The sequence below is a fragment of the Argentina anserina genome, chromosome 2 (assembly GCF_933775445.1).
Source record: "Argentina anserina chromosome 2, drPotAnse1.1, whole genome shotgun sequence".
Classification (NCBI taxonomy): Eukaryota; Viridiplantae; Streptophyta; class Magnoliopsida; order Rosales; family Rosaceae; genus Argentina; species Argentina anserina.
The window spans coordinates 13651373-13678997 of record NC_065873.1 but is presented as its reverse complement, the minus strand read 5'-3'; the positions used below and the strand labels follow the sequence as shown (position 1 = coordinate 13678997).

The window sequence follows — 27625 nt, the reverse complement described above, 5'->3', positions numbered from 1 at the left end:
ATGGATGCTTTCTCGGCCTCATGTGAATTTTTAACTATCCCCAAATGCCTGGCTAAAGTGGCTCGCCCTCAGACTTCCCCAAACTCTTGTGCTTTGGCTGTATGGCAACCTCCAAAGCAGGGAACTTTCAAGGTTAATACATATGCCTCCTGGTGTAAAGATACGTCTTCATGTGGTATTGCAGCTCTTGCTAGAAATGATCTGGGTGTATTGATTGCTGGTACATATGAACGTTCTTATGCAGACTCTTCTCTTGCGGCTGAAGCCCTTGCTTTGGAGCTTGGACTTAAGTTGGCTTCCTCCTCCCATCTCTCTCAGGTTTGTTTGGAATCAGACTCTCTTGTTCTCATCAATAATATTCTAAACCCCACCTTGGCAGTTGACTGGTCAGCATCTCAGATTCTCTCTCGAATCTGGTCGCATGCTCGATTTTTTAACCGTATAAACTGGGCTTGGACCAGTAGAAATGTCAATCAAGCAGCAGATCACATTGTTGGTTTGGCAGAGCGCGGGGTGCGCATGGATGATTGGATTGCTAATCCTCCTCCCTCCCTCTTGCGTATTCTTATCTATGATGCTGCTGGCCCTCCTTGGTGACTCCCCCATTTCCGCTCCATCAGATGCTATCTACGGCAGCTACTGGGTTTTGTTCTTTTGTTTTTAGCTTTCCTTTATTGCTTGCTCTGTTTTGGAGCTGGGTTTCTCTGTATGTCTCTCTCCGCTTTCGGGTGACATCGTTGTATTGGCTTTAGTGCCTCTGCTTTGTTTATTGGATCAAGTTTTTCAAAAAAAAAAAACTACTCCCAGTCTCCACTGACACACCTATATACCAACCAATCATTCTTCGACACCTACTACCCCACTTCTTTCATTTTTGATTTTTCCCTCTTATTTATTTTCTGCCACCAAAACCTCTAAAAGGAAATTATTCTAAAAAAACAAAACGCTTTCCTTTCTTTCTGTCTGAGATTTAGGGTTTTACAGAATCCCAAAATTTCCTCACCCAAATTCGATTTCTTTCCTTCAAAAGGTGGAATCTTTAATGCCGTGGCTTCTCTGTGTCTTACAATTTCGCTTCTAACTCGCTGGAATTCTCATCGTTGAGACTAACAAGTCAAGAATCGAGGGGTTTTGTGTTGAGCCCCTGAAGCTGATCGTCACCATGGTACGTTTCATTTTGCCTTTCTCGAGTGGTATTTGATTAAAGTCCCTTTTTTTTGGGGGGTTTATATTAACTAGGCTTGAATTGCTACTTGGGTGATTTTGGGGCGTTTGAAAGTGTTTGAGGGACTGTGAGGCTGAGGTTTTGGGGTTTAGGTTTGGAAAGTTTGATTCTTTTTGCTTTCTTTAAGTTGGGTTTCTGAATTTGTTTATGAGTTTTTTTATTGATTTCTTGATTGTTGTGGAAGTGTGTGTATTAGCGTATCTTGAAGTGAAGATAATTTGACTATATATATTATGTTTAATTGTGGGCATTAGGATCTTTGTTTCATAGACTGTGGGACTAAAGAATGGGGTATAAGGGCTGATTCTTATGTGCCTATGCTTTGTGATAGGTTTCAAACTATTTATCTCAGAGGGATATACTAATATAATGTGAAGGAGTCTAGGGATTTGAGTTCCTTAGTTTCATCAATCATCATGCATTGTGAATCATAGAGCTAAGTGTTGATATATTGGACATTTACTTTTATACATTCATGGCTGTTTAGACACTCCAAATACCACTCTCACGTTGGATTTCCATGTATCCGATCGTTTTTGTCTTTGTGGGCTCGTGTAGTTGCTTAGTTTCGTTGTAATAGATCAGCGCAATAACTCTTGATTTTTCAGACTCCTCACAGTGATAAGAATTTTCATCCTAACCTTTGCCGTCAACTTTAGTTATATCTCTTCAACTGTAACAATCCTGTTCGTCAAGCTTTTTTAACAGATCTTAGTGCTAGAATCATAGCTCTTCAAATACTCATCAAGAGATCATTGTAATTAGGCCTCAGTTTTCTCTGTATTTGTTTGATGCATACAATTGTCAGTCAGACGTTTAGTCATACGGTCATACCATACTTTCTCGTTTTAGAACTTTGTAAGTTCTAAAGACGCATTCAGGAATAAGTGGAGCTTCTTATTGCTGTTTCAATATATACTGTTTCATTGTTTTACCTACAAAGTGAACTGCATGCTTTTTTCTGTTTCTACAAAAGGTATTTAGACCTTACAGACTGATATTTAGGTGGAATTTTGATGACCTCAATCTTCATTTATCTAGATATGTGAAGTTCTGGATTGGAACTTGAGTATACCTAGGAAATAGTTGGGGTAAAGCTTTAAAAACGGTTGATCCGCTCAAAAGGAGGTATTGGCTGGAGGTAAAAAAAGTCTAGGTGAATTCCGGATTCAACATGTCTGAAATTAAGGTGTGCACTTGAGATGTGGCAAGTCTATATTAGTACTAAAGATTTCAACATTGACCTGGTCGGAGTATTGCTAACATTTCTGATTACTAAAATGTCAGAAGGTGATAGGTCATGAGCTAGCAGGATATTTGCCTCTGCCTAACTATTGAGGTCGGAGTATTGCTAACATTTCTGATTACTAAAATGTCAGAAGGTGATAGGTCATGAGCTAGCAGGATATTTGCCTCTGCCTAACTATTGATTCCATATTATGGCCATTCTCATGCTCTCCCAAGTTGAACTGTGTAATATTACATTATATCTATACAGATGTTTTGAGAATACCCGCTTACCATGTACTGTCCATATATGGTCTCAAAGAAGATTTGATGTCAGTTTTTATTTATAATTCAGAGCCTAGTTTCTCGTAAACAGATATGGCATTAAATTTATGCTGGTCCCAAGCAAGGGCGAAGCTACATGGAAGTAAGGGGTGTCACTTCACAAACCAGACATAAAAATTTCTCCTTTATTGTAATATAATTTGAGCAATTGACTCAAATAGACCCTTTTATATGAATAAAATAGTATTCTTAGCTAACTTATGACACCTGATTTTACAAAGAAAATATGTGTTTCTTTTGCTTATCAATTGCTCTTCCTAAATGTTTTTTGGATATATCTCATACAGACTTCCTTTTGTTTTTTGTTATTAAAAGAAGATTTAGATGATCATTTATTTGTGTATTAGTATATTCTAAACTGCTCGGTCGTTTTCTATTATGACTTAATCAACTACCTTAGGTGAATTTGACTTCTCTTAACTATATTTCTTGATACGCCACTCCCAAGATTGTTGGTGATCCCACAACCTAGAAACTTGTTTCATTGATTGGCTCTACAGAATTTGGGTTATGCTTTATCCCACATAGATATTGAAGCTTTTTTGTTTCATTCTGCCTACCCTCCTCCAATGAAAATAAAATAGTATGTATTCCAGGAATATATATATATATATATATATATATATGGAAGGATGATATATCTAATGTGCTGACTGTTGTTGAGACTCGGACCCAATTCCGCCTTGGCGGTGCAGAGATCAGAGCTCAGACATAGATGATGTATCTAGTTTTTTTACGTGTGAACTATTCACATGATTAAGAATTGAATAAAGTGAGTTTATGCAACACTCAGACACTGGATGATCATTCTTTTTGATTGCTTTGATGCATCCACTTATAATGTAATTCTCACCTGGATTTGGGTTGTGGGGCTTTCTAATTTCATTTTGTAACTGTTAGTTGTTATTTTGGTGCTCAATTGTCTAAGAACAAAGTATATGGGTACTGAAATGCACAACGTGCTGTATCTGCAGGTAACTGACTGTCTAATATGTGGTGATAGAAGATTTGGTCAAGTTATGGTGAACTGTCCGGAGTGTCAAGATAGTCCACAACATATGTATGACTCGTTCTTTCTTTTTCGTATGCTTTGTGTGTGTTAAAATTTTTTTCTTCACGATGAAAAAATAATAATTGTAATGTTATATAATTACAGCATTATAATAAAGAAAATGTATTTTTGATTATTTAAACCTTTACTTGTTTTTTGAGGGGTTATCTGAACCTATATAAATTGTAGAGATGTTTGTACGGATGGCTCATCAACTCATTACTCTATTTTCATCCCCAGTTACTGCCTTGACGTGACACCAGTAAAATACTCTGAGAAAGATTTTACCTGGGTTTGTGACGAGTGTAAACCAGTCTCTGTCCCTACGAAAAGTCATCATAACCAAAAGTCTAAGAAGGGGAAGAAAGTTATAAAGAAGAGTAATAAAGAGAAGGTTCAAATATGTGAAAATTGCCCTCCTGAACACGAGACTGAGGGAAGTGAACTTTGTGATAATGTTCTTGAAATGGGTAATCAGTCCGGACATGTCCTTGAGGATCAGGTTAATTCCTCCCATGAACTGGCTGCATCTGTAAAGACCCCTCAGATGGCTGCTGGCGACCCTTCAAAAGTCAATGAAGACTGTTATATTCCTGCACAGCCTATTATTGATCCAGCCTGGAGGTGCTATGAATTTTACTGTCTTCTCCTATTTTGAATTGTGATCTTGTACAAGCACATCTGTTGCAGCTTGAATTTCTGAGTTTGTTTTGTTTACTGCCACAGGGGAAGTCTGAGTATAATGAACAAAGACTTCAGCATCATTAGTGGACTTGTAGCCCATATCTCAAGCTTAGCATGTGCTAAAGTGTTTGAAGAGGCGAAGTTGCTACCAATGCTGTTATTTCCGGATTTGGTTTGTAGGGTTGATGTGTGGCCAAAGAAGTTTGAAAGTACCGGACCGAATGATCAGAGTATTGCTCTTTATTTTTTTCCTGACAGCAAAAGGTGATGTATTAGACAATAGAACTTGCTCACTTCTTCCTATTTCTTCACTTGTTGGATTTTAATGACTTGCCCTTGTTTTTTTTTTTCTACAGTAATGAGAAGGATTTTGACAACCTAGTGGTTAGCATGATCCAGGAGGATCTTGCTATGAGGGCAGTGCTGGATAGTGCTGAGCTTTTGGTTTTCACTTCAAGTGTACTGCCCGAGCCATTTCAAAGTGAGTTCTAAATTTTTCTGGGCTCTATTTTAAATGGATAACCTGTAGAATCTTAAGAGAGTAACATTATTGAACTACTGAATTGCAGGATTCCGAACGAAGCTATATTTGTGGGGAGCTTTTAGGGGGAAGCAGTCTTCCCCACTTACGAATAATAATGCCCCCAGAGATGTGAAGGACCTAGCAAAGCCCATAACCTGTAGTACAAAGGGTCCAGTTAGTCCACTAAGCAACAATGTGCATTGTGGTTCTGAATCTCGGTAGTTGTTTGGTGAGTAACTACTAATCTCCCTCGCCAAACTATGTGCAATAGTGTTGTTGTTTTTGTTGTAAAATGTGATAAATCTTGTAGTTTAGCCTGAGGATGCTAATAAAATTAGTGGAGGGTGTAACATCATGTATGAAGTTGACAGTATAATAAATCTCTGCAGTAATGAGAAGGGGTACCAGATTCATTATATATTCGTTTATTTGTATATTTATTTTTCCTTTTAGTCAGTGGCCAATTAGTACTAGATTGCTGATCAAAACTATAAATGGTGGATTGAGCGCAAGGAGCTCAATATGTTAAAGGCTGCTGAAGCAATTGTGTATAATTGAGTCATTGACGACGACAATGGCATTCCACAATTATGAATAAATAAGTAATGAGATCAAATGTCAAAGCTCATACTATAATGGACTAATGGTGCATGGTTTAGTTAGGAAGTTTGTCTCAATCTATACGTTCAACATGTTAGGAGAAACGTGCCGCAGTTCATCTTCAAATGTGAAGGGGAAGCTTCTGTCGAGCATAAATTAGTTTATCATATGTGGCAACAATGTCACAGAAATTGGCTTGTTGATGCTATAAAAATAAAGTTCAATTTTACGATTTAGAAATCTGCACATCCCATCAATTTAAGTTGAACTCTTCGATTGAAATATACAGATCTGAAGAGGCAATCACCCTATTTTACAACGAGAAAGAGAAGTGATTAATTGGCACCTACTATTAGAAACAGACCGGATATCTCAATTTCTTTGACATATTAATTCTTCAATTTTCATATGGTGACTTGTACGTCTCTGTATCCGTGTATTAGGTTGAAGAGAAAACCCGAAAGCATGCAACCTGGAATTCTATTACTCCAGCTTGTTTTGGCCAACATTCCCAACAACCTATAATTCTAACATCTTTCCAAATGTAATACTTTAATTTGCAGGCTGATTAATCCAAATAATAAAGTAATCATGCAGTGTATTATACTTTATGGACTAAGTTAAGTGTGCTCTTAACCACTCCATGCCTCGTTTTGTTTGATTGAAATATACAATGACACCCAAAGCATATAATCGATTATGATATTGAATTTCTTGACTTTAAGGCCATATATGGATGTGTCCCCCCTCTAGCGATTAGCGGATACCAAATTAGCAACAATAAGCTATCTTTGTCTTCTAGAGGGATGTATATATAAGTGGGTCTGTGGGTGCAAGTGGAGAAGAAAATTGCCATAGTCAACTGGGAAAGGTAGTAGAACTCTTTTTCTTGTCTGCCGCCAGTAAATTGATTTAAACCACTACGCTGTGACTCTTTTATGCTTGTCTCGTTTCCACATTATAGATCGATATTAGTTTATAATTGAAAATGAAGATAGTTGTACAGCTTACAAGATCTGAAAATCGTTTCGATTTTAATCAGTGATGGAACTAGGATCTAAGGTTTGGAGGGGTCGGGATGCTACGATATGTACAAAAAAAAAATTGAATTAATATGTATAAAATCATTAGTAAATTAAAAATAACATATGATTCAAATAGTTTAGGAGAGTTGTGCCTAGTTCATAAGTTTTTATCCATAATTAATGGTTAATGGAAGCAGTTCACTGATCATAAGAACGAAGGCAACAATATAAACATATGATACCCTCACAAGTTACGACAGAAATGACACAATAAAATGTGATGCGAAACAATAAAGCTAATTAAGCTATCTGAATAAAGTTTTTGAAGATCTATAATCAGCAAAATATAGAAATGTTAGACAGTGCAACGCTTATCATTTGACATCAAAACATTTATTATTTCATGTAACTATTTGTTATCTCTGTTGGCATGGCGAGCTGTGCGATATGTGAGTTATTAGAACCTTCTTCTTAACAATCAAAGCTGACACTGGTTTATGTCTTGGTTATCAGGATAACTGTAGACTTCTAAATGCTACTAAATGTACCCAACAAATCATTTAGCATACCCAACATATTTTGCACACTCACATAATTACTCACTACACCCAATAATTTCTCATAATGTCATTCTTCTATCAAAACCCAACAAAATGGTAAATTATAACCGGATATACGTTCCATAAACAACCATCTCTACTTCTTAGAGTTTTTTCTCTTGCTAATTCGAGAGCAAACTAAGAATTGAACAAATGTTATGAGGATTAAAGATATGAAAACACAATAAAAAAAGGATTTCAAACCTTGAAAAAACCATAAACATTTGGATGAGATAAATGAAGACATCAACAACGAGTTCCTCAGTTCAATTGACAAAGACAATCCCCCCCCCCTCTCTCTCTCTCTCTCTCTCTCTCTCTCTCTCTCTCTCTCTATTGTTAATTGATGATTACAAATGAACCCAATAGTTCCAAATTGTATAATAAAAATTACAGCGTTTGACAATTATGTATTGTAGGATGAATACTTCCCAATAGTTGAATGGGTAAGCTTACAAAACAATAATTTGCACGAACCCAATATTAGGATTGTTTTGTGAAGGTTCCAATGTTCCACAATTATCAATAGAGTTTGAGTTTTGCTGGGTTTTTTATCCAAAGACTTTGCTAGGTTTATATTTCATTATTTTCTAAGGGTATTCTTAGAATATCAAACAAAATTTGTTAGGACGGGTACACTAAGAAATTTATTGGGTACATTTAACAATGCTCTTAATTTATTTATTTTTAGTTGGAGGAAATGATTTGTCAAATTTGCATCTGATGGATGTCGGTGAATATGGGGCTTTGATTCTCATGAACACATTTTGTTTTACAATTTCTTATTATAAAATGAGTACCTTTAGTTTGATTAGCAAATAATGGAAGTCTATGAGAACTTATAATGATAAATATGATGTTCAATCTAGGAAAGTTCTAACTCTAAGAATTAGAAATTGTCCGATTCATGTATTGGGACTTGAGAATCCCAGGTTATGCAAATTAATTATGCTCAGTTTCTTTTTGCTAAGTACAAGAGCACAAATTAATACGATAAACCCAAAAGAACAATGGAAAAGGTCAACTATATATGTTTGCAAATTACATGCCAAAGAGTACATGACAAAAAATGGTATCAGAAACAAAAGGAAAATGAGAATCATAAGCTATCTGCATCCAAACTCCAAAGTACTGCATGATCCATCATTTTATGCCCCACACTGATAAACCTCAACTAATTAAGAACTTTCCAACTTGCCTCCCCACCAAAAATTTAAAATTAGAATTCCAATCTAGTCCCATTTCTATAATCTTTATCATCATCATCAAAACTATGTCTGTGAAACAAACCCAGAAAACTCTATCTTGACTAAATCTTTAAATTCATCCACTTGTAAAGAATTTGAAACCGAAAGACAAACTATAAATCGGAAAAATTGTTGAATAGGTCAATGGATGGAGTAGGGGAAAAGAAGTTGGACGGACTAGGCATGAAGCTACCTTCTATGAAGTTCCTGTTACCATGAAGTACAGGGCTCAAATCATGGAAGAAGCTATCCGCCGGCGGAGAGAAGAAGTTTGAAGGAATCGAAGGAAGCGAACCCGGAGCCGGCGACAAGATCCCTGGAAAAAAACTCTTTTGCTGCTTAAGACCAGCATCATGAGCGCGACGATCATCATCATCATCCATGTCCATAGTTCCTTCATGATTCGAAGACCTAGACTGCTCCATTATCGATTCGCCACCGCCGCCAATAGAGTTATTCTGATCACTTCGAGGAGAAGAGGAAGAGCAAGAAGCAGAAGAATTGGAGGCAGCTGGTAAACCTGTGAGGCGCTGGACGAGGTTCATGAAGTCGCTAGGGTTGGTGTGAATGATCTTGGGCGAAACAGTATAGATTATAACCGGCTGTCGCGGCGGCTGGTGATGCTGATTAGCTTGTTGCGAGGGTTGAGGAACAACCGGAGGCTTCTTGATCTTGTGGGAGTCTTTATGAATCTTGAGCGGTGCTGGACGTGGACCCTGGAGTTGGAGCTCTTTTCTTGGAGACTTGCCTGTTGGGTAGTCTGAAAAATTCATGATGATGATGAACTAGATCGCTAAATCGAACGGAAAAAATTGCTGATCTTCTATGGTAGTTGTTGATGTTATGGGGATCTTTCTGAAGCATGTTACTAATATTCCAAGGCAAATGGCAAGATATTGGGCACAGTAGGTGAGCTCATGACATGAAATATTTAAAGGGGAGAGCAAGTCAATGAAATGAGATGGGTTATTTAAATCCAGGAATAATGATGAAGAACTCTCTGATGATGTTTGATTTGTAAAACTTTGGCAATTAGTTGAAGAGTGTTATGTATTTTGGTACGGTAGAGAAGGTTTTATATAAAGAGGCCGGTTTCGTGGTGAGATGATTGTTTGAAACTTTGAATTGAATTTGTCTCAAAGTGGAAGGTTGGACTTGGAAGGAGTCATGTTTGCTTCGTTAGATATAGATATAATGACGTAGTGATAATGGTCATCTAGGGCTTATCTGCTTCAATCTCTTTTTTTTTTTTTGATTGGGGATTAGACTTAGTTAGATTAGGTAACACACCTATCTAGCGTATCCTAGCAGAGCCGGACTAATCTCTGCATCACCATGGGGCATGATAGCGAACACCACATGCCAGACACATTTGCCTGACAAGGGATATCGCCGGCTGGCCACCCGAGCTCGTGCGAGGATTTGAACCCAGACCTTGTGGTTAGCAAATACAGGGTTTTCCACCTCACTACCTCCCCGGTGGTTTGCTTCAATCTCCCTTAACATGGTTCATTTCTTTCCGCTTCTGCTTTTGTATGTACACAATTTATTTCTCTTTTTGATTTTTTAGTTTGGCTCGGTGAGAAATTTCTAGTTTATTCAACTTAGGATCCATTTTATGATTGATTTTTGGGTTTTTTTTAATAGAAGGACTACAAGAAACTAGACAATATTGTCTGTTGTGGCATTGGAGGCAAATTAATGACCTAAGCCAAAATTTCAACTCTTTAATTGAATGGCCCAAATTTCCAAGAGCAATGGCCACAAACTTGTTTCTCTCACTTTTTGAGGATTATATGATTGAAATGCAATTTCTGTTGTCCAAGCTCTCGCAGTTTGTTTTATTCTATGGGCTTATGGCACTTTTAAGATACATTGATTAATCCATAAAAAAAAGGTTATTTAAGTGAATGAAGAGGCTATGCTTTATGTGCGGATAAAGGCCAGCTTAAGGCTTTAAATAACCAAGAATTATTATTGTATTAATAACAATTTTTTATACTTATTAATAACAATTTTGATGTTTAGGGTTAGTGACAACTTAGGAGCATCTCTAACAAAAGCATCTATCAAATTACTATATTTAATGATGACGTCAAAACCTATAGTAATGTAATCAAAGGATATAATTTTCATACATTGATCCCACAAATGGTTGCCGTGAAATTGTGAAAACCGCATTAGACAAACTTTAATAACTCGTTTCTGCACTAAGAACACATGATCGACATCTACACTATTTTCTCAATAATCACGTTAGCCTTTTGGGAAACATTTCCGACGAGGTAGTTAATTAGGTCCGGTAAACATTGAGGCATCGTTAGAAAGGTTCCTTTTAAATACAATTCGAAACCACCACGAAAGGGTGGGATCATCCATATATAGCAGAATTAATGTACGTATGACTATTGGGATCGAGAGGAGTCAGAAGACTGAGGCAAAGATGGCGACCACTGACGAGTGTCATGTCACTCATGTGGTGGGTTGCCCGGCGCTGTGGGAGGCTGAGCTAGGTTATGAAATGTCATGTTTTTTCCTCTACTATATTAATTTGCATATTATTGCAAGTCGATGCCATACAAGCTAGTTTACAACAACATTGAATTAGTTGGGACTTATGCCCACATATTTTGGGCAATTTCATGTTTAAAAGAATCCAACATATGGGAGGTGATAGTCCATCCAAGGTTGACGTGCATTCTTCTCAGAAAAACATATAGCTATCTTGGAATATTGGAGGATTTCTACATCAGCTCATGGCGCGCTCTAAAAGCACACCTCTTAATTGTTTTCCGATTTCGAAACTCGAATCGATGCATGCATGCATGTCTTCTATCGTTTTGATTAGATAAAAGCGGGAGCAATCAAATTATTTTTTCTTGTTATCCATGTGTATGATTAGTAAAAGATTAATTTTCCTAATTACAACCTTAAAATTATGAATCTTGCATCTAAAATTAAACTCTCTGACCATTATCTGAATCTGAATTCTCATTCACATGTACCTAATCACTTCATAAGATATTGTACCGCACAAATTGAATCACGAAGACTTCAGTTTTGAAATTTTGAGTTGCTCATATAGAACCATAAAGTGACATTTGCAGGATCGTATTTGGTAGAAGTTGTCATCTTTGATAGTCCTGATGTGACAAAAATTTAATGAAGCGAACTTGTAGAGAAAAATTTCTCCAGCAGCAAATGAATTATTAGAAAGAAGCAACTACGTGATATGACTTTAATTTCAACATCATTGAAAGACTAGTGGGCCTCGGAAGCTAGTGAAGAAATGTTCAAGCTGAAACTATAGGTGACCTTGAGATTTACTCGGTTACTGGCATACATGGTCATGGTCGACCAGGTCACAGTGGTTGAGGCTGACTGGACCGCGACTGGAAAAGAAGATTCAAGAGCCATAAGACTGGGATATGAATAATTCCAAGTCCCTATCTGTTTCTACGGCTCTACGCTGCAATTCAATATATAACGCACACATTAGATAACGGACAAAAGCTTCAATTGGTAAGTAGTGATACTTATAATCTAGTTTCAAATGTAATTAAGTGTCAAATGACAAAGTTAATTATCGAATTTTGACGGATGTTTAGTTGTTTTCAAAATAATTAAACATGTTCTCTCATGGCTCTCGACAGATAGTTGTTATTTGCATAGTCACTACTTAAATTTATGTTTTTCAGATTTCATAATGATTATCTTGCTTGTTAATTTTTAACGTAATTCTGGATATAATAAGTTCGTTAAAATTCAGGAAAATACTGCTCGAATGCATGATACCTAATTTTTATTAGCCTAATTATGTAATTAGTTCTTATGTTCAACCCAGTAATTTCCGTTTTTTAATTTGGTTTCCAAGAGCTGCTTCCAGAAACAATGATCGATGCTCTACAGGCTTATAATTCATGCAGCATAACTCACACTTGAATTGAAGTGATGATTTGCCATGCATCATGTATAATTCGGACTAGTACTTTCGAGATTACTTTGGATCGAAAGCTACTAATCGGTCTAGTCCTATATTTACACAGACCGTACTTAAGGTGCATAATCGACCACGGTAACTAACAGCCTAATCGGTTTCGGATTTCTTCTCTCACACCAAACTAGCTCCTTACGTACATGGGTGATGGGTCTGTGTCCATGGCTAGCTATCAATCTACCCTAGCCTTTGGGGCATCCACCCACGTACAGTAATTGTGCGTAAGCAACAGAAAACGGTACCCAGTGCGCAGCTGCAGGTTATATGATTGAATTAGCTAGCTGTAGTAAAATAATAGATGAAAATGAGAGTACCATGTAGCGAATAATGGCGAAGAAGCTATGGCAATATCTTCACGTCGATTCACATACGACTGTTTGATAATTCACTAGCTGAAGACACAACCTTAACAAAACTCTACGAATTTGCATGAGCTATTAAGTACGTAGTTTAGTCCTCGGAATTGACTTGATGTACACTCTTCATTATCTTAAACCTTCCATGTCACCAATGGTGTCATCGTCAACTTAATCACTTAGCTCAGTTCATTTCAGTCTTTCAGATATATATATACCGGCATGTCATATATGTATAGTCACATGAACTGATATAGACAAATTTCACCTGGGCCAAGATTTCGAACGAAGATTCGAAGAGATAGAATAGCATGAAGCAGACGGATCACATTCTGTTCTTTTCATGCACATGTTCATATACGGATTCATTAATTGGAGAACTGTAGATCGACTGGAATGTATCACTGTAACTGTTTTAGAATATGTCTATATATAATAGTGTCCATAACATACTTCCAATGCATATATCTTTTCATATTACGTATTTCTTTCTTGCTAGCTCTCAAGTAATTGCTCTACATGTCATGATTAAATTATTGCCAGAAGCTAGTTCATTGGTTTTTCTCTGTAGTGATATTACAAATATATTTTCTTAATTCTTTTTTGAAAATTTTCTAAATGGTTCGCTAATAACACTTGTTTTTGTGAAGCAGTTGCAGCAGGCATGGAGATGGGAGGAGATCTTAACTTGGACTCTGGTTCTGCTGGAATATTGCGGAAACTTCGAAGAAGTTTTGAGAAGAATCCGGATTCACCAAGTCTTGGAAAGTGATTCAAAAACACAGTCATTAGATTCCCAACTGTTGTTAGACAACATTAATGAAGAACGTCCTAGTAATATTGGGTACCAGATGAGATCAGCCTCCATTCTCAGCAGGGCTTCCAGCAACATAGGGTTACAACAGTATTATTTTTCTCTTGATGTAGGAGAAATCTCAGATCATATTGCCTTAAAGAGTGCAAAGCCAGAGTCCAAAGAGTAAGATACCTGATATTCTTCATGATTACGTACATATTTGCACAATATCACTTGGTTTTCGTTACAAATTAATTATAATCATGTACTTACGGATGATGACTAATATCTGCAACTCTGCAAGGAATTCTCAGTTTGTATGAGTCTGTCATTCACCGGAGAAGTGTAATAAGGAATTAACGAATATAATAATTTTTCTTCTTCTTTCTGAAATCAGTGAACAGACGAAATTTGGAATTACTCATGTTTATAACATCATTAACACATGCATATAAAATACTCTGGAATACTCTGGAATTTTTTTCCTCCATTGACCATCATTTTTTTGGGTTTGTGTATGTATATATATCGAACCATGTAACTCCCATTTAACGGTACGGTGTTATATTTGGATATACAAGAGTAAGTCTCCACTATCCGAACCGTCCATCTGATCGACCTTACGCTTCTATAATTAGGCAAAATTAACGACCTTAATGGAGAAGTATGTGTTGTAGTAAATCATTAGTTTATTACTTCTCACTGACACCCTTTTTATTTCTGAGAAGTTTGTAACATCTGGGTTTTTAAATAGTAACTAGCTAGCCTGCGACTACATGTTTTTCATGCGTGTGAGAAAATGTTCTCTTTTTAAACAATAGCAAATTTGTTATAACTGCAGATGAAGTTTCTCTGATGTTCATTTTTCCTTCGTTATGTGATTGTAGTAATTTGTATGTACGTATTTCTTATTTATGTTATTGCATGTGTGACGGTATTTAAGTATTTTTACGTCTCAATTAGCTGGCCAACTAACCAAGTGACTTCTTAATCTATCTCTGGTTTATGCAATAATCATGCATCTTCTTCACCATACTAAATTCCTAAAGAAAAGCCAAAAAATTAAATTCTTCATTCTATCTGCCATTAGTAAATTACCTTCCGATCACGTATCCAGTGCGTATTATCTCTAATAGCAATTTAAGTGAGCAGACATAGAGATGTGAAAACAAAGATATAGAAAAAGAAGCTGATCATCTCTTATCCATGCATACACAGGAGACAATGTGTCAATAGCTCAATCGACAACAAGGGAAGAGCATAGAGATGTAGATGAAGAGAGAAGACTATACGTAGATCCCACCTTACCAATTTATCTCAAGGTGAAGAGATCGACCCCAGATATAGTCATATAGGCTACAAGTAATTAAATGAAATTGTTCCTTTACAAGTTTACATACAGTACGTAGTCAACAAAATCGTTTGTTAAATTGGTTTTAACATAAACTATTGCAGTTCCAAGATGTCAAGTATAAGATAGCAGCAGAAGGAATGAAGACAGGCAACTCTATCTTCTTGCTCGTATATGAGACTTTAGCTAGCAACACTCTACATGTCAAATATATGAAGACAGGCATTTATGCATTTGTGTATAAATGTGGATAAAACTTCTGTAATAACCCGATTTTTCGGAATGATTTTTGTATCACTTTTGAATTTTTAAAGTATGTGAAATTCATTAAACGTGTTTGTGCCGCCTTGCGAAGTCGGAAATTGAAAACAGAAACGTTAACGGAACCTTTATTTAGAAAAACATTACGTTTCCGAGACGTGAACATCGAATTTTACTCCGTCGATCGTTTGTGAAAACTTTCTTCACGAAAGTCGTAGACCTCGTCGATACGAGTGCGTGGACGACTGACACGTTCGAATCGGACATCAGACGTAAAAGTTATTAACGTCGGAAGTTCGTTTCCGATTTTGGAAATAGTATAAAAGGAAAGAGAGGAGATTAAAAATCAGAAAATGAGTTTTTTTCCAAAAATCAGCTCAGGTACTGTTCACCCGAGCTCGGGTACTGTTCACCCGACCCAAAAATCTTCTCCGGCCGATTTCTCCATCATCCGACGTCGCCTCGTGTCATGCCACCTATCAAACTGACGGGCTCGACGATCTCCATCTTTTGGGCTACGCCTTGCACTCCGGCGACAACCACACACGGTGCAGCAATCGCCGGAAGTTGCTGTTGTGTCGGCGCCGCCTCCTCCGGCCACCATAGCTCGAGATTCTTGGGGGTTTTGCTTGTCTCAGTCCCAGCAACATTCCCACAAAAGGAATCGAGCCAAATCGAAGTGTAAGTACCCGAATCAAATTTTCAATTTCTAGGGTTTGTGAATAGTGCCGAATTTATGTTCTTCGTTGTTTGGACTGTTTAGGCTCGGATTTAGATCTTGGTGTCAACTAGAAAGTTGTTGGAAATGTTGTTTAGGTTGTGGGGGTGAAATTTGGTGATGATTGGTGGCGGTCGGTGAACAGTAACGCCACATGAATATTACTGTGAATAGTGATCTGTAACAGTAAATGTGAACAGTGACGCCGCATGAATAGTGCATAAATAGTGATTTGTTACAGTAAATGTAAACAGTGGCATGGTGAAAACAGTAACTGTGAACAGTGTTTTGGTAAAAACAGTAACTGTGAAACATGAACAGTGTTCTGTGAACAATGTTTTATAAACAACATTTAGCTGTGCTGAAATCGTCACCTGATATTTTAAGTATCATTTTCTAAGCATTTATCGTGCTATTAGGTGACTGACGAAACGAGTGAAGAAATTACTTTCAGGGTCGTGGAAGTTGCACGCAGGAAAGAAGGTGAGTAAAATCTCACATATTTATGAATCTACCCTTGCGGAGATTCAAGATTTTACAAGAGTTTTTAATATTGAATTACGACATGTATACAATATAGTGGATTACATATATATTGTATAAATGGTAATAAGTACATATATATATAGTTTGCTATATTATATACTGTTATGAATTCATTAGAATTGATCATTTCGATGACAAGAATTAAATATTGAGCATGTGATTTGATTTTTGTACAATATGAGGTGTGATTATTGTACGTGGTTTTAACATGAGTTTGTTAAAATTTTTTGTCTTCGGACGAGTTTTTGTCTTCAGACGTGTTTATGAAATATGACATGTATATGATATAATGGATTATATATATATATATTGTATAAATGGTAAATAGGTATATATATATATAGTTTGCTGTATAATATACTGTTATGATTTTATCGTGATTATGTCATTTTGATGACGAGATTTATATATCGAGCATGTGATTTTGATTTGTACAATATGATGTGAGAATATTATATGTGATTTTAACATGGAGATTGTTAAAATGTTGATTTGTCTTTGGACTTGATTTTTGGTACAATATGATGTAAGATTATTGTACGTGATTTTAACATGGAGATTGTTAAAATGTTGATTTGTCTTCGGACTTGATTTTTGGTACAATATGATGTGAGATTATTGTACGTGATTTTAACATGGAGATTGTTAAAATATTAATTTGTCTTCGGACTTGATTTTTGTACAATATGATGTGAGATTATTGTACGTGATTTTAACATGGAGATTGTTAAAATGTTGATTTGTCTTCGGACTTGATTTTGTACAATATGATGTGAGATTATTGTACGTGTTTGGCAAGTCGGAACCTAGCCTTTGGCCGGGCGAAAGTTACGATACAGTTAGAGCTCTAGTCTGTCTGCCGGAGTACTGCATGTGAGGTAACGGGTGGTTATCTGCTCATGAGTACTCATATTTTTGGATGTTGGGTAGCGGGTGGTTGCCCAATATCGGCGGTGTACTACGAGAGGGGTAACAGATGTGTACCAGCGTTCTTTAGTACCCGTATTATAAATGCATTTGGGTAACCAGAAGGGTTGCTTAATTTCTCATGAGCGCTTCATTTCATATTTTTGGGACAACCAGATGAGCCGTCCATTGACTCATGAGTGCATTTATATTTGTTTGATTTGTGGATTTTCGTATATATTGTTATGCGAGTTATATTTTTATTTTACTCATATGAGCTGTAAAGCTTACCGGGTTTGTGTTTATAATCCCGGTGCACCAATTCGATGGTGTAGTGGATAACTCCGCATGTGTGGATTAGCGGGAATTGACGGACCGCTCAGAGGACTTGAAGTTATTTATCCCCAACTTGTGTGAGGATTTGGTGTGACTATCTTGTGAGGTTGTTGTGAGGATTATACATTTTCATTTATTATAATGTTGAATTATAATTTGGTTTGTAATAATCGGTTTGACTGAGTTGTATTTTGAACTCAGAGATGATCCGCTGTGGCATTTTAAATGATTTCGATTTCATTGAGATTGTTTGGTGTTTAACGACTTTGAAATTTTGAGTTTTTATGCTCAGAATTTTGGGGTCGTTACAACATCATTTCGAAAAGCAGGATTGGATATGTAATGCAAGATGATCTACTGTTCCCTCACCTCACTGTGAAAGAAACTCTAACTTGTACTTCGGAAAAGCCTCCGAAGCAATGATGTACTTTTCCTCTATTGGTTGTGCTCCACTGATAGGTATGAATCCAGCAGAGTTTCTCATTGATCTTGCAAATGGTAACACAAATGATAAATCACTTCCAGCTGAATGGGAGGATGAGGCCCTTCTGTCCACGAGGTTGGTTACTAAAACTGAATTCTTCAGTACTATTTTCTTGTTGGATACTTTGCATGTTACAGTACCAAAGGAATTAGAACTGTGTGAAATTCTAATCTAATTTTAAGAATCATAATTATTCTCTATTCCCAAAATTATTATTTCTAACTGTCATACCTATCCCTGTGGGAAACCTTGTGCAGTTTCTAGTTGCTACCAATCAAGACAGACTTTCAAAAACGGAGTACAAAGGTCTTTTAAACTCTGTAATGCTTCATCATAGCGAGCATCAGATGCAGGGAAGGTCATATTCAAAGGAATCAAAGGCTACATGGTGGGAACAGTTTTCAGTTCGTTTCCGAAGGGGACTAAAGGAGAGACGCCACGAATACTTTAGCTTGAGGCGTATTATCCAAGTTATATCCACTGGTGGCACTCCAATGCTTCATCCTCGAAACAACTTCACGAACAGGTAAGTACCAGATGTCTTATAGATTCTGTGTTCAATAACGAATGGATCCTAATAATTGTTTTGTCTAAACACATGCAGGCAGGGCTATTGTTCTTCATTTCAGTGTTCTGGGCCTTTTTCCCTTTATTCACAGCAATTTTTACATTTCCACAAGAAAGAGCCATAGTAGCGAAAGAGAGATCGGTGGAGATGTACAAACTGAGCTCTTACTTTATAGCTAGAAACATTAGTGATCTACCTCTAGATCTCCTGCTTCCTGTAGTGTTTCTGGTGAGTATATATCATGGTGGGATTGAAGCGAACATTTGCTGCATTTTTACAAACAATGCTTACAATTTTCCTCAGCATTGTAGCCGCTCGGGTAAAAAGGACACAGTAACTATACAAACAAATTGACCCCAATCCCCAAAGATGTATACGACCATCTTCTGTTTTACATCTAAGAACACCATCCTTACAGAGATAACATGTCATCCTGATGACCATTACAGTGTTAATTACTGTGCTTATGTACTATATCATTGTAAGAGATTGCAAGCTTGAAAAATGCATGGGCTGGGACTAATTATAGGTGCAGCTTTTATTGATATAAAGAAGGCAACCACTCTTGCTTCCGTTATTGCTATGACCTTCATGTTGTCTGGTGGATTTTTCATCCAGTATGAAAAATTAGTTGTTAGCTTGTAACTATGAAGATGATGCTGCACTACTAGTAATGATAAATATAATATTTGTGACGACAGTTAAATACATTTTTCTATTGATGTGCAGAAAGTTCCATCAATTATTTCGTGGGTAAGATGCATCTCGTTCAACTATCACACAGACTACTGCTGAAAATTCAGTATGGTTGCGCCGGGTCGGATTCAGGTTTGAACACAACTGGATATAAGGCTTGTGAGTCTCCCTTCATCAAAGAATTGAAACTTGATTCAGGGGGAATGGAAGTGGGAGCTATGGTGATTATGATCATTGGGTACTGTTTAATGGCCTATTTATTACTCAGAACAATGAAGCTCAGGAAAATGATATAATGGGGTATTCGGTTGCAGAGAGGGGGATAATTTCTTACTGTATTATTATTTTTCCTTTCATAGGGAGTAATCCGAAAAAAATATTAATCGGAAACTGAAAGAGTTCTGATCTCCTTAATGTATTTCTATTCAATAAGCATTGAAACAGTTTCTATACAAAAAATGTATAATCACTTGCATTGAATTGAAGCATCTTCTGAATTCTGTCTATACCTTTTAGATGCAGTTTCTTACTTCAAGAAAACAATCTAGCATTCAAACAACCTAATGCAATCCATGATTTGCAACGAAGACAGACAAGATGATCAAAATTAAGAATAAAGTCATTAGTATACCTCGTCGCCTTTTGAAAAGTGATTCTTTGTTAGAGCTACCATGGGTTCCACTTGGACCTGGCTGCACATCATATTCATGAGTCCGCTCAAGGTTCTTCACTGTATAGAGGAGTTCTTCTAAATCTTGCTCACACACCAAACGAGCTCCACATTTCTTCATGCTCAAAATTGTGTCCTCCCCAAATGTTGTGTAGCTGGATTTGAATGAAAACATGAGATTTGTCTTCTCTGCTAGCCATATTTTGTCATAATTATAGTACGAAAACGAGTGCTGAATAGCCTCACGAGGCATATAGAAGATCCATAGATGTGCTCCTAGAAAATGGCCAGTTACTTTAAAACCTGAATAGTTGCAGATATTTCCATTCCAAAAACATTCCATGCTCAGAAAGTCACATTCAAGAGCTACTGGATTTCCAAGATCAGCAGTAACAGCACAAAAAGCAATCCCCATCCATCTGCTACATGAACCTGGAGGTAGCTGTAAAATTACTGAATCACCCTCGAATTGAATTTCTCAAACTCTGGAGAGATTCCCTGTGCCAAATTAAGGGACTGGATATATTTAACAAGTGGAGAAGAGGGGGCAAAAGGAAAGAAGAATCTAAAAAAGGCAGAGAGATATACCTGAGCAACTAACCGCCTTAATATTGAAAGTAATCCATCATTCCAGCCTTCATTGTCAACCAATCCATAGCAGTTCACTGAACTGAAAGTACAGTTGCACAAATTGATGGAAGAACACAACAATGCTGGTTCGGACAACATATTTAAGGAAACACAACCATCGGCATCTACAACCAACCGAGAATTTGATGGAAGAATTGGCAACTGTTGAAGCCTTTTGCACCTCTTTAACTCCATCAAAGCAAGCTTCCTCATAGGTGATCCAATGAATTGTAGGTTTTTAAGATTTCTCATGAAAGAGGTGAAGCACTACTCAGAAGCCCCTCTCAAACTGGAATCGACTGGAATAAGGTAATTAAACTGCTTGATATTGATATGTTTGATCTGATACAAGTCTAGCTATTTATAGGAATTGATTTGAACATTAGCACTATCACTAATGATGAATCCTAGCTGTTCTAGCACTATGAGTAACATGGTTGTTGCTTTACACAACTCACACACAGCTCACTTATGCTCACACTTCCCCTCAAGTTGGCGCATACACATCAACCATACCCAACTTGCAAAGTGAGTCATAAAAAACCTTCTTGGACACTCCTTTGGTGAGTATATCTGCAAGTTGCTCTTCTGTAGGAACAAACAGAAAACAAATGATATTAGCGTATAGCTTCTCTTTTATAAAGTGACAATCAACCTCTACATGTTTTGTACGATCATGCTGCACAGGATTCTGTGAAATATTAATAGCTGTCTTGTTGTCACAGTATAGTTGTATAGCACACTTAGGTTTAACACCCAAATCTTGTAGCAAATTTCTAATCCACAACAACTCGCACACTCTTTGAGCCATACCTCTGTATTCTGCTTCAGCACTAGATCAAGCTACCACATTTTGTTTCTTACTCCTCCACGTAACAAGGTTACCTCCAACAAAGGTAAAATACCCTGATGTGGACCTCCGATCTGTAATATTTCCAGCCCATTCTGCATCTGTGAAGCCACAAACATCAAAGATATTGTTGTGATTAGAAAACATTACTCCTCTCCCCGGAGCTGACTTCAAGTACCTCAAGATCCTTACAACAGCATCCATGTGGTCCTCACTGGGGTTATGCATGAACTGACTTACTACACTTACTGCATACGCAACATCTGGTCTGGTATGTGATAGATAAATCAGGCGCCCGACTAGTCTCTGATAACGAGGTTTGTCAGTAGGGACTTGATCTGGATACTCTGCTAACCGATGGTTCTGCTCAATAGGAGTATCAATGGGAGTGCAGTCCAACATACCTGTCTTTGTTAGTAGATCAAGAATGTACTTCCTTTGACACAGATAGATACCATTGCTTCCCTGGGCTACTTCAATGCCTAAGAAGTACTTGAGTGTACCTAGGTCCTTCATCTCAAATTCTGTGGCAAGCTGTTTCTGTAATTTATCCACCTCAACACTATCATTCCCAGTGACTACCATATCATCAACATATATAATTAGAGCTGTTACCTTCCTTCGTTGATGTTTGAGAAATAACGTGTGGTCTGAATTACTTTGTCTATAGCCAAGTTTCCTCATGAATTGTGAGAATCTTCCAAACCAGGCACGAGGTGACTGTTTAAGACCATACAAAGATTTTCTCAATCTGCATACGGAGTTACTTGGGGAAGCGGCCACATATCCAGGCGGAAGATCCATGTATACTTCCTCTGTCAGTTCTCCATGAAGGAATGCATTCTTGACATCAAACTGTCTAAGTGGCCAGTTCAAGGTAGCAGCGACAGAGAGCAATACCCGGATAGTGTTCATCTTTGCAACAGGTGCAAATGTCTCATCATAGTCTATGTCATATGTCTGGGTGAACCCCTTTGCTACTAGACGTGCTTTATACCGGCTTACTGACCCATCTGGATTATGTTTTACTGTAAACACCCAACGACATCCTACAGTCTTCTTGTCATATGGTGGAGGTACAATCTCCCAAGTATTGTTCTTTTGTAATGCTTCCATCTCTTCCTCGATTGCTTTCCTCCATTTTGGATCTCCCAATGCATCCTGCACTTTGTTAGGTACTGATACAATAGATATTTGATTCACAAATGACTCATATGACTTAGATAATCTTTTGGTAGATATAAAATTGGCCACTGGATACTTGGCTTTAGTCTGAAGGGTAGGTTCATATTTTTTTTGTTGGTTGTCCCCGAGTAGACCTATTTGGCAAACCATATTGTCTGTTAGTGGCCTTAATAGAATGACTAACCTCAGATGAGTGATCTTCTGTACCAGGAAAGCATTGGTCAGGGGTATAAACAGTGGTACGGGAGACATGAGGGGCAGTTTTGTTGTCAGCTTCTGGTGCCTCAGTCTCTTGAGTGACGACCTTCGGTGGTGCCTGTGTGGCTGACACACTGGTAATTTCAACAGAACCTGTTACCATATTGACTGGCTCACTTGTCTCCCCCTCTCCATGATATAGCTCTTCAGAATATGAATTCTCCCCCTGAAGACCAGTATCAGAAGAGGAAAAATAACTCATGTCTTCAAAAAAGGTAACATCCATAGTGACATAGTACTTCCGAGTAGGGGGATGATAGCACCGGTACCCTTTCTGATGTCCTCCGTACCCAACAAACACACATTTAACTGCCCGGGCATCCAACTTAGAATGCTGATGTTGTGGAAGATGTACAAAAGCAACACAACCGAAAACACGGGCAGGAAGATTATGAAAAGAGGGTAATGAGACATGAGATGCAAGCACCTCATAAGGAACTTTCCCTTGAAGGACACGAGATTGAAGACGATTAATAAGGTGGGCAGAAGTAATGACAGCATCACCCCAAAGGTATATAGGCATGTGGGCACTAAAGAGAATACATCGAGCCATATCAAGTAAATGACGATTTTTTCTTTCAGAAACCCCATTTTGCTCAGGTGTGTAAGGGCATGTTGTTTGATGAACAATCCCGTGTGTGTTAAAGAACTCCTGAAAGACATGATTCACATATTCCCCCCCCCCCATTATCAGAACGAAGAACTCGAATGGTGGCATTGTATTGTGTTTGGACAGAGGTATGGAATGCACGAAAAGCTGGAAAAACCTCATCTTTATTTTTAAGAAGAACAATCCATGAAAGACGTGTGCAATAATCAATAAATGACACAAAGTATCGCATTCAGAATGGATTAATTCAAAAGGAAAACTTTTAGGAGAAGTACTAGGGGAATAAGTAGAGCGATGATTCTTGCCTAAAACACATGTTTCACAACATAAACAAGACTCGTCCACACTAATAAATAAAGTAGGCATTGAATTTTTCATAACACTAAAAGATGGATGCCCTAAGCGACGATGTCATAACCAAACTTCACTTAGCTGCACGGGTGGAGGTGACAATACGGTAAAATAAGATTTTTCATAAGTCATATGATCAGATGCACCAGAATCAATAATCCATGTATCAAAACTAACAGAGTGAGAAATATTGAAAGCCATACCAATTTGACCACGGCCAACGACGGAGGCTGTAGGTGCTCCTCCAGCAGTATGATGATCATGCCCAACCACACCATAGATATCAGGTTCCGGAACTAATTCAAGACCTGCTTTAGCCCGGGGAAGTTAATTAGGCCTCTTAGGCCTAAGGTGTGGATATAATTTCCAGCAGGTCGCACGAGCATGGTTAGTATCATGGCAATAAGAGCAAGGAGGGCGAGGCTGATTCCCGAAGCCTGGTGGTGGTCCGCGTCGGTGAAGGGGAGCAGAAGGTGCTTGTGGAAGAGGTGGTGCCGGAGAAGGTGCTAGTGGAAGAGGTGGTGCCGGAGATCGTGCATGAACAGTGAGACTGGAAACGACAGCCGGTGCCTGAAGAATACTCTCCTGCTGAGACTCATCCTTTCGGATATAGTAGACTAGGTGGTTCGGTCATTCGGAGTAATTCGCCTTTCGCACTGGTATGCTTTGCATCAAGACCCTTTAGGAAATGGTGAACTCGTTCAAGCTCCTTCTCCTTTTGGTACCAAATAATATCCTCTTGATTTTTAATCATGCAAGGACGTTTTACATCAATCTCAGCCCAAATATTCTTTAGTTTGGTGAAATAGTGCGCCACCGGTTGCCCATCCTGATGTATTGTCAAAGCTGTGCACATTAACTCATGAACCTGTATGAAATCAGAATCATTAGTATATAAGCCGGCCAGTGTCTCCCATATTGCCTGCGCAGTTGTACATGCCTCCACCAGATCAACTATCTCATCATTCATAGCTTTCCACAAGACATACATAACAAGACCATCGTCGTCGTCCCATTTATTGTAGGCAACAATATCCTCAGGACTAGGAGCCTTAGTGATGCCGGTGACATGTCCCATCTTATGCATGCCTCGAAGATGAGCAGTCATAAGTCGTTTCCATTTACGGAAATTGGTTCCGTTGAGTTTGGCGCCTCCAAATGAACCACTGTCAGAACTTTTGACAGATACTTCAAAGGTCGAAACATCAAGAAGCTGTGAGCCCTCCGCTTCGTGTCCATAACCCATTGAAAAGAAACAATGTAAAAAATCAGGGATTAGACCGCAAGAAAAAATACAAGAAATGGAGAACAATCTGTCGGCGGTGCACTTCCACTGTCGATGAGTATACACTGACTGAAGATAACCGGACCGGGTCGGGTTGAATTGACCGGATCGGGTTGTGTTGACGGGTCGGATCGGATCCGGGTCAAAATCTTTCTGGGTCGGGTCGGATATAGTCGGGCCGGGTTGAAATGTTTATGGGCCATGTCGGGTTGACCCGGGTGGTATTTTAGGGCTCTGATACCAACTGGAATAATGTAATTAAACTGCTTGATATTGATATGTTTGATCTGATACAAGTCTAGCTATTTATAGGAATTGATTTGAACATTAGCACTATCACTAATGATGAATCCTAACTGTTCTAGCACTATAAGTAACATGGTTGTTGCTTTACACAACTCACACACAGCTCACTTATGTTCACACTCAAGACTCCATCTTTCCTAAGTTCTCCGGAAGTTTGTCAAGCTTCGAGCAATCATTCATATGAGGGTATTTAAGAGACTTCAGATTATCAACCATCGAACCTGGAAGACTCACAAGATTATTGCAATCAGATAGCTCCAGATCAACAAGGCCAACTAGATGTCCAACTGAGGAAGGAATTCTCCCAATAGCAGTCCCACTTAGCTTAAGCCTATACAAACTTTTCATCCGGCTTCCAAATTCTGGAACTGTTTTAACTTTTGAGCAACCACCAAGTCCAAGCAGCTCTAGAGAATCCATTTCTATCTCACTAGGTAAATTTTTGATCCGTTTACAGCCCACAAGCTCCAAATGTTTAAGTCTCTTGTGGATGGCAAGAGATGGATGGATCTTAACTAAATGCGTACAATATTGAAGTTCCAACACCTCAAGATTCGGAATGCCAGTGACATCTGGGGTCTTGATCAAGTTTTTGGAATTCCTAAGATCCATATATTTCAAGGTTGGCAAATCCTGTACATTACATACAAGATAAAATTAAAATTGGAATTAGTTTGTTCCAAGTGTAAAGCTCACAACCATATTAGATGAAGTCCAGAGAAATTTTTATAAATAATTACAAAGCAAATTCTTATGCAGGACAAAGGTACCGAATGACCGGCAATAGAGCAGACCAATCAGAACTTAAGAAAACACCTCCGTATGTTCTCTGATTGGTCTGCTCTACAAACCACGTTCAACTTCTGTCTAAATAGTAATTTCATTTAGAGAAACAAGCTCAATATATCCAACTAGTTAACCAACTCGAAGGACAACATCAAGACTTGTCCACGCTCCACCAATATATTTATGATTGAATACGAACTTATACAGTGAAAAGATCGAAGGGACGACTACGGTCCTACACACAGGATATGTTTTGAGAAATTATTAAGAAAAAGTTGGTTTAACAATAGAAAATGAATGCATATTCTAATGTTACAAAATGAGTCCTTCATGGTAGTGCTTTAAAACTCTTCCTTTGATGAGTAGGATACATGTCTTATACTTGCTTAAAAATATGAGATGCATGCCATATATCTAATCAGAAAACTTACCAGCCTTCCATCCCATAGTTGAACAAGTTTGCTATTTTCCATCTTGAGTTCAGTAAGTAAATTTGGCGAGTAACTTGCTGGAAGAGATTTAGAAGGAAACCAACTCCATCTGAGAACTCTCAAGGAATTAGGGAGAAACTTGGGCCCTGAACTAGTAATCAAATTATCAAATTCAAGATGCCTTAGACTAAGCATGTTAGAGAGGCTTTCATAATTCCAGGTTGAATCTGCCTCTTCTAATTCAGATAAGCATAAGCGGATGCCTTTGATACTGTTCCCTGATATTAATTCAGAATCGATGTAAGTTAACTCCACATTCATGTCAATTATGTACCATGCTAAAACCAAAAAAATAAATTATCTATAAAGCTTACCGTATTTCTCATGAATACATGAAAGATGTCTTTACGATGACATAAACGACTGTGCAGACCAGGCTCTTCAATTGACTCTTGACGAACAATCTCCCAAGCCATTTCCCTTATCAAATCATGCATCTCAATATGGTTGTATGTCCCGATAGTTAAGAGAGATTTCTCAATCAGAACATCCATCCCAATTGAACCACAAACGCCACTAGTTTCAAAAATGTGAATTACTCACTTTCTGTCCATCCCCTTGTAAAAAAAATGCAACATCCAGAAAGATACTCCTCTCTATTTCATCTAGCACTTCATAAACTCAATTTGAGGGTATCAAAAATTGCTGGGACAGGAATTTTC

At 37.8% G+C, this 27625-nt stretch overlaps 4 protein-coding genes and 1 pseudogene across 4 annotated transcripts; 3 read left to right on the top strand and 2 right to left on the bottom strand.

Moving 5' to 3' along the window:
- Positions 1-597, top strand: LOC126783989 (uncharacterized). Its single transcript, XM_050509507.1, has one exon. It carries the CDS (start codon positions 1-3, stop codon positions 595-597), a length of 597 nt encoding a protein of 198 aa, XP_050365464.1.
- Positions 598-940: 343 nt separating this feature from the next.
- Positions 941-5495, top strand: LOC126783739 (uncharacterized). The gene is made up of 6 exons (XM_050509259.1): positions 941-1165; positions 3772-3857; positions 4089-4472; positions 4575-4796; positions 4889-5013; positions 5102-5495. Exons 1-6 carry the CDS (start codon positions 1163-1165, stop codon positions 5275-5277), a joined length of 996 nt encoding a protein of 331 aa, XP_050365216.1. The 5' UTR covers positions 941-1162; the 3' UTR covers positions 5278-5495.
- Positions 5496-8285: 2790 nt separating this feature from the next.
- Positions 8286-9581, bottom strand: LOC126783749 (protein MKS1-like). The gene has a single exon (XM_050509273.1). It carries the CDS (start codon positions 9297-9299, stop codon positions 8640-8642), a length of 660 nt encoding a protein of 219 aa, XP_050365230.1. The 5' UTR covers positions 9300-9581; the 3' UTR covers positions 8286-8639.
- Positions 9582-13543: 3962 nt separating this feature from the next.
- Positions 13544-19837, top strand: LOC126783988 (ABC transporter G family member 22-like; annotated as a pseudogene).
- Positions 19838-25806: 5969 nt separating this feature from the next.
- Positions 25807-27457, bottom strand: LOC126783987 (disease resistance protein RUN1-like). Its single transcript, XM_050509506.1, has 3 exons — positions 27337-27457; positions 26904-27241; positions 25807-26319 (listed from the first exon to the last, which is right to left on the bottom strand). The coding sequence occupies exons 1-3, from the start codon at positions 27455-27457 to the stop codon at positions 25807-25809; spliced, it is 972 nt and encodes a 323-aa protein (XP_050365463.1).
- Between the last annotated feature and the right edge of the window lie 168 nt (positions 27458-27625).

Bases quoted from the DNA above. Each gene is read 5' to 3' on its own strand.
- LOC126783989 (XM_050509507.1), top strand. From the start codon at position 1: ATGGATGCTTTCTCGGCCTCATGTGAATTTTTAACTATCCCCAAATGC.
- LOC126783739 (XM_050509259.1), top strand. The intron at 3,858-4,088 runs GTATGACTCGTT...TTTCATCCCCAG, and splicing joins CAAGATAGTCCACAACATAT to TTACTGCCTTGACGTGACAC. The intron at 5,014-5,101 runs GTGAGTTCTAAA...ACTGAATTGCAG, and splicing joins ACTGCCCGAGCCATTTCAAA to GATTCCGAACGAAGCTATAT.
- LOC126783749 (XM_050509273.1), bottom strand. From the start codon at position 9,299: ATGAATTTTTCAGACTACCCAACAGGCAAGTCTCCAAGAAAAGAGCTC.
- LOC126783987 (XM_050509506.1), bottom strand. From the start codon at position 27,457: ATGGATGTTCTGATTGAGAAATCTCTCTTAACTATCGGGACATACAAC. The intron at 27,242-27,336 runs GTCTGCACAGTC...TTTTGGTTTTAG, and splicing joins AGAGTCAATTGAAGAGCCTG to CATGGTACATAATTGACATG. The intron at 26,320-26,903 runs GTAAGTTTTCTG...TGTAATGTACAG, and splicing joins AACTATGGGATGGAAGGCTG to GATTTGCCAACCTTGAAATA.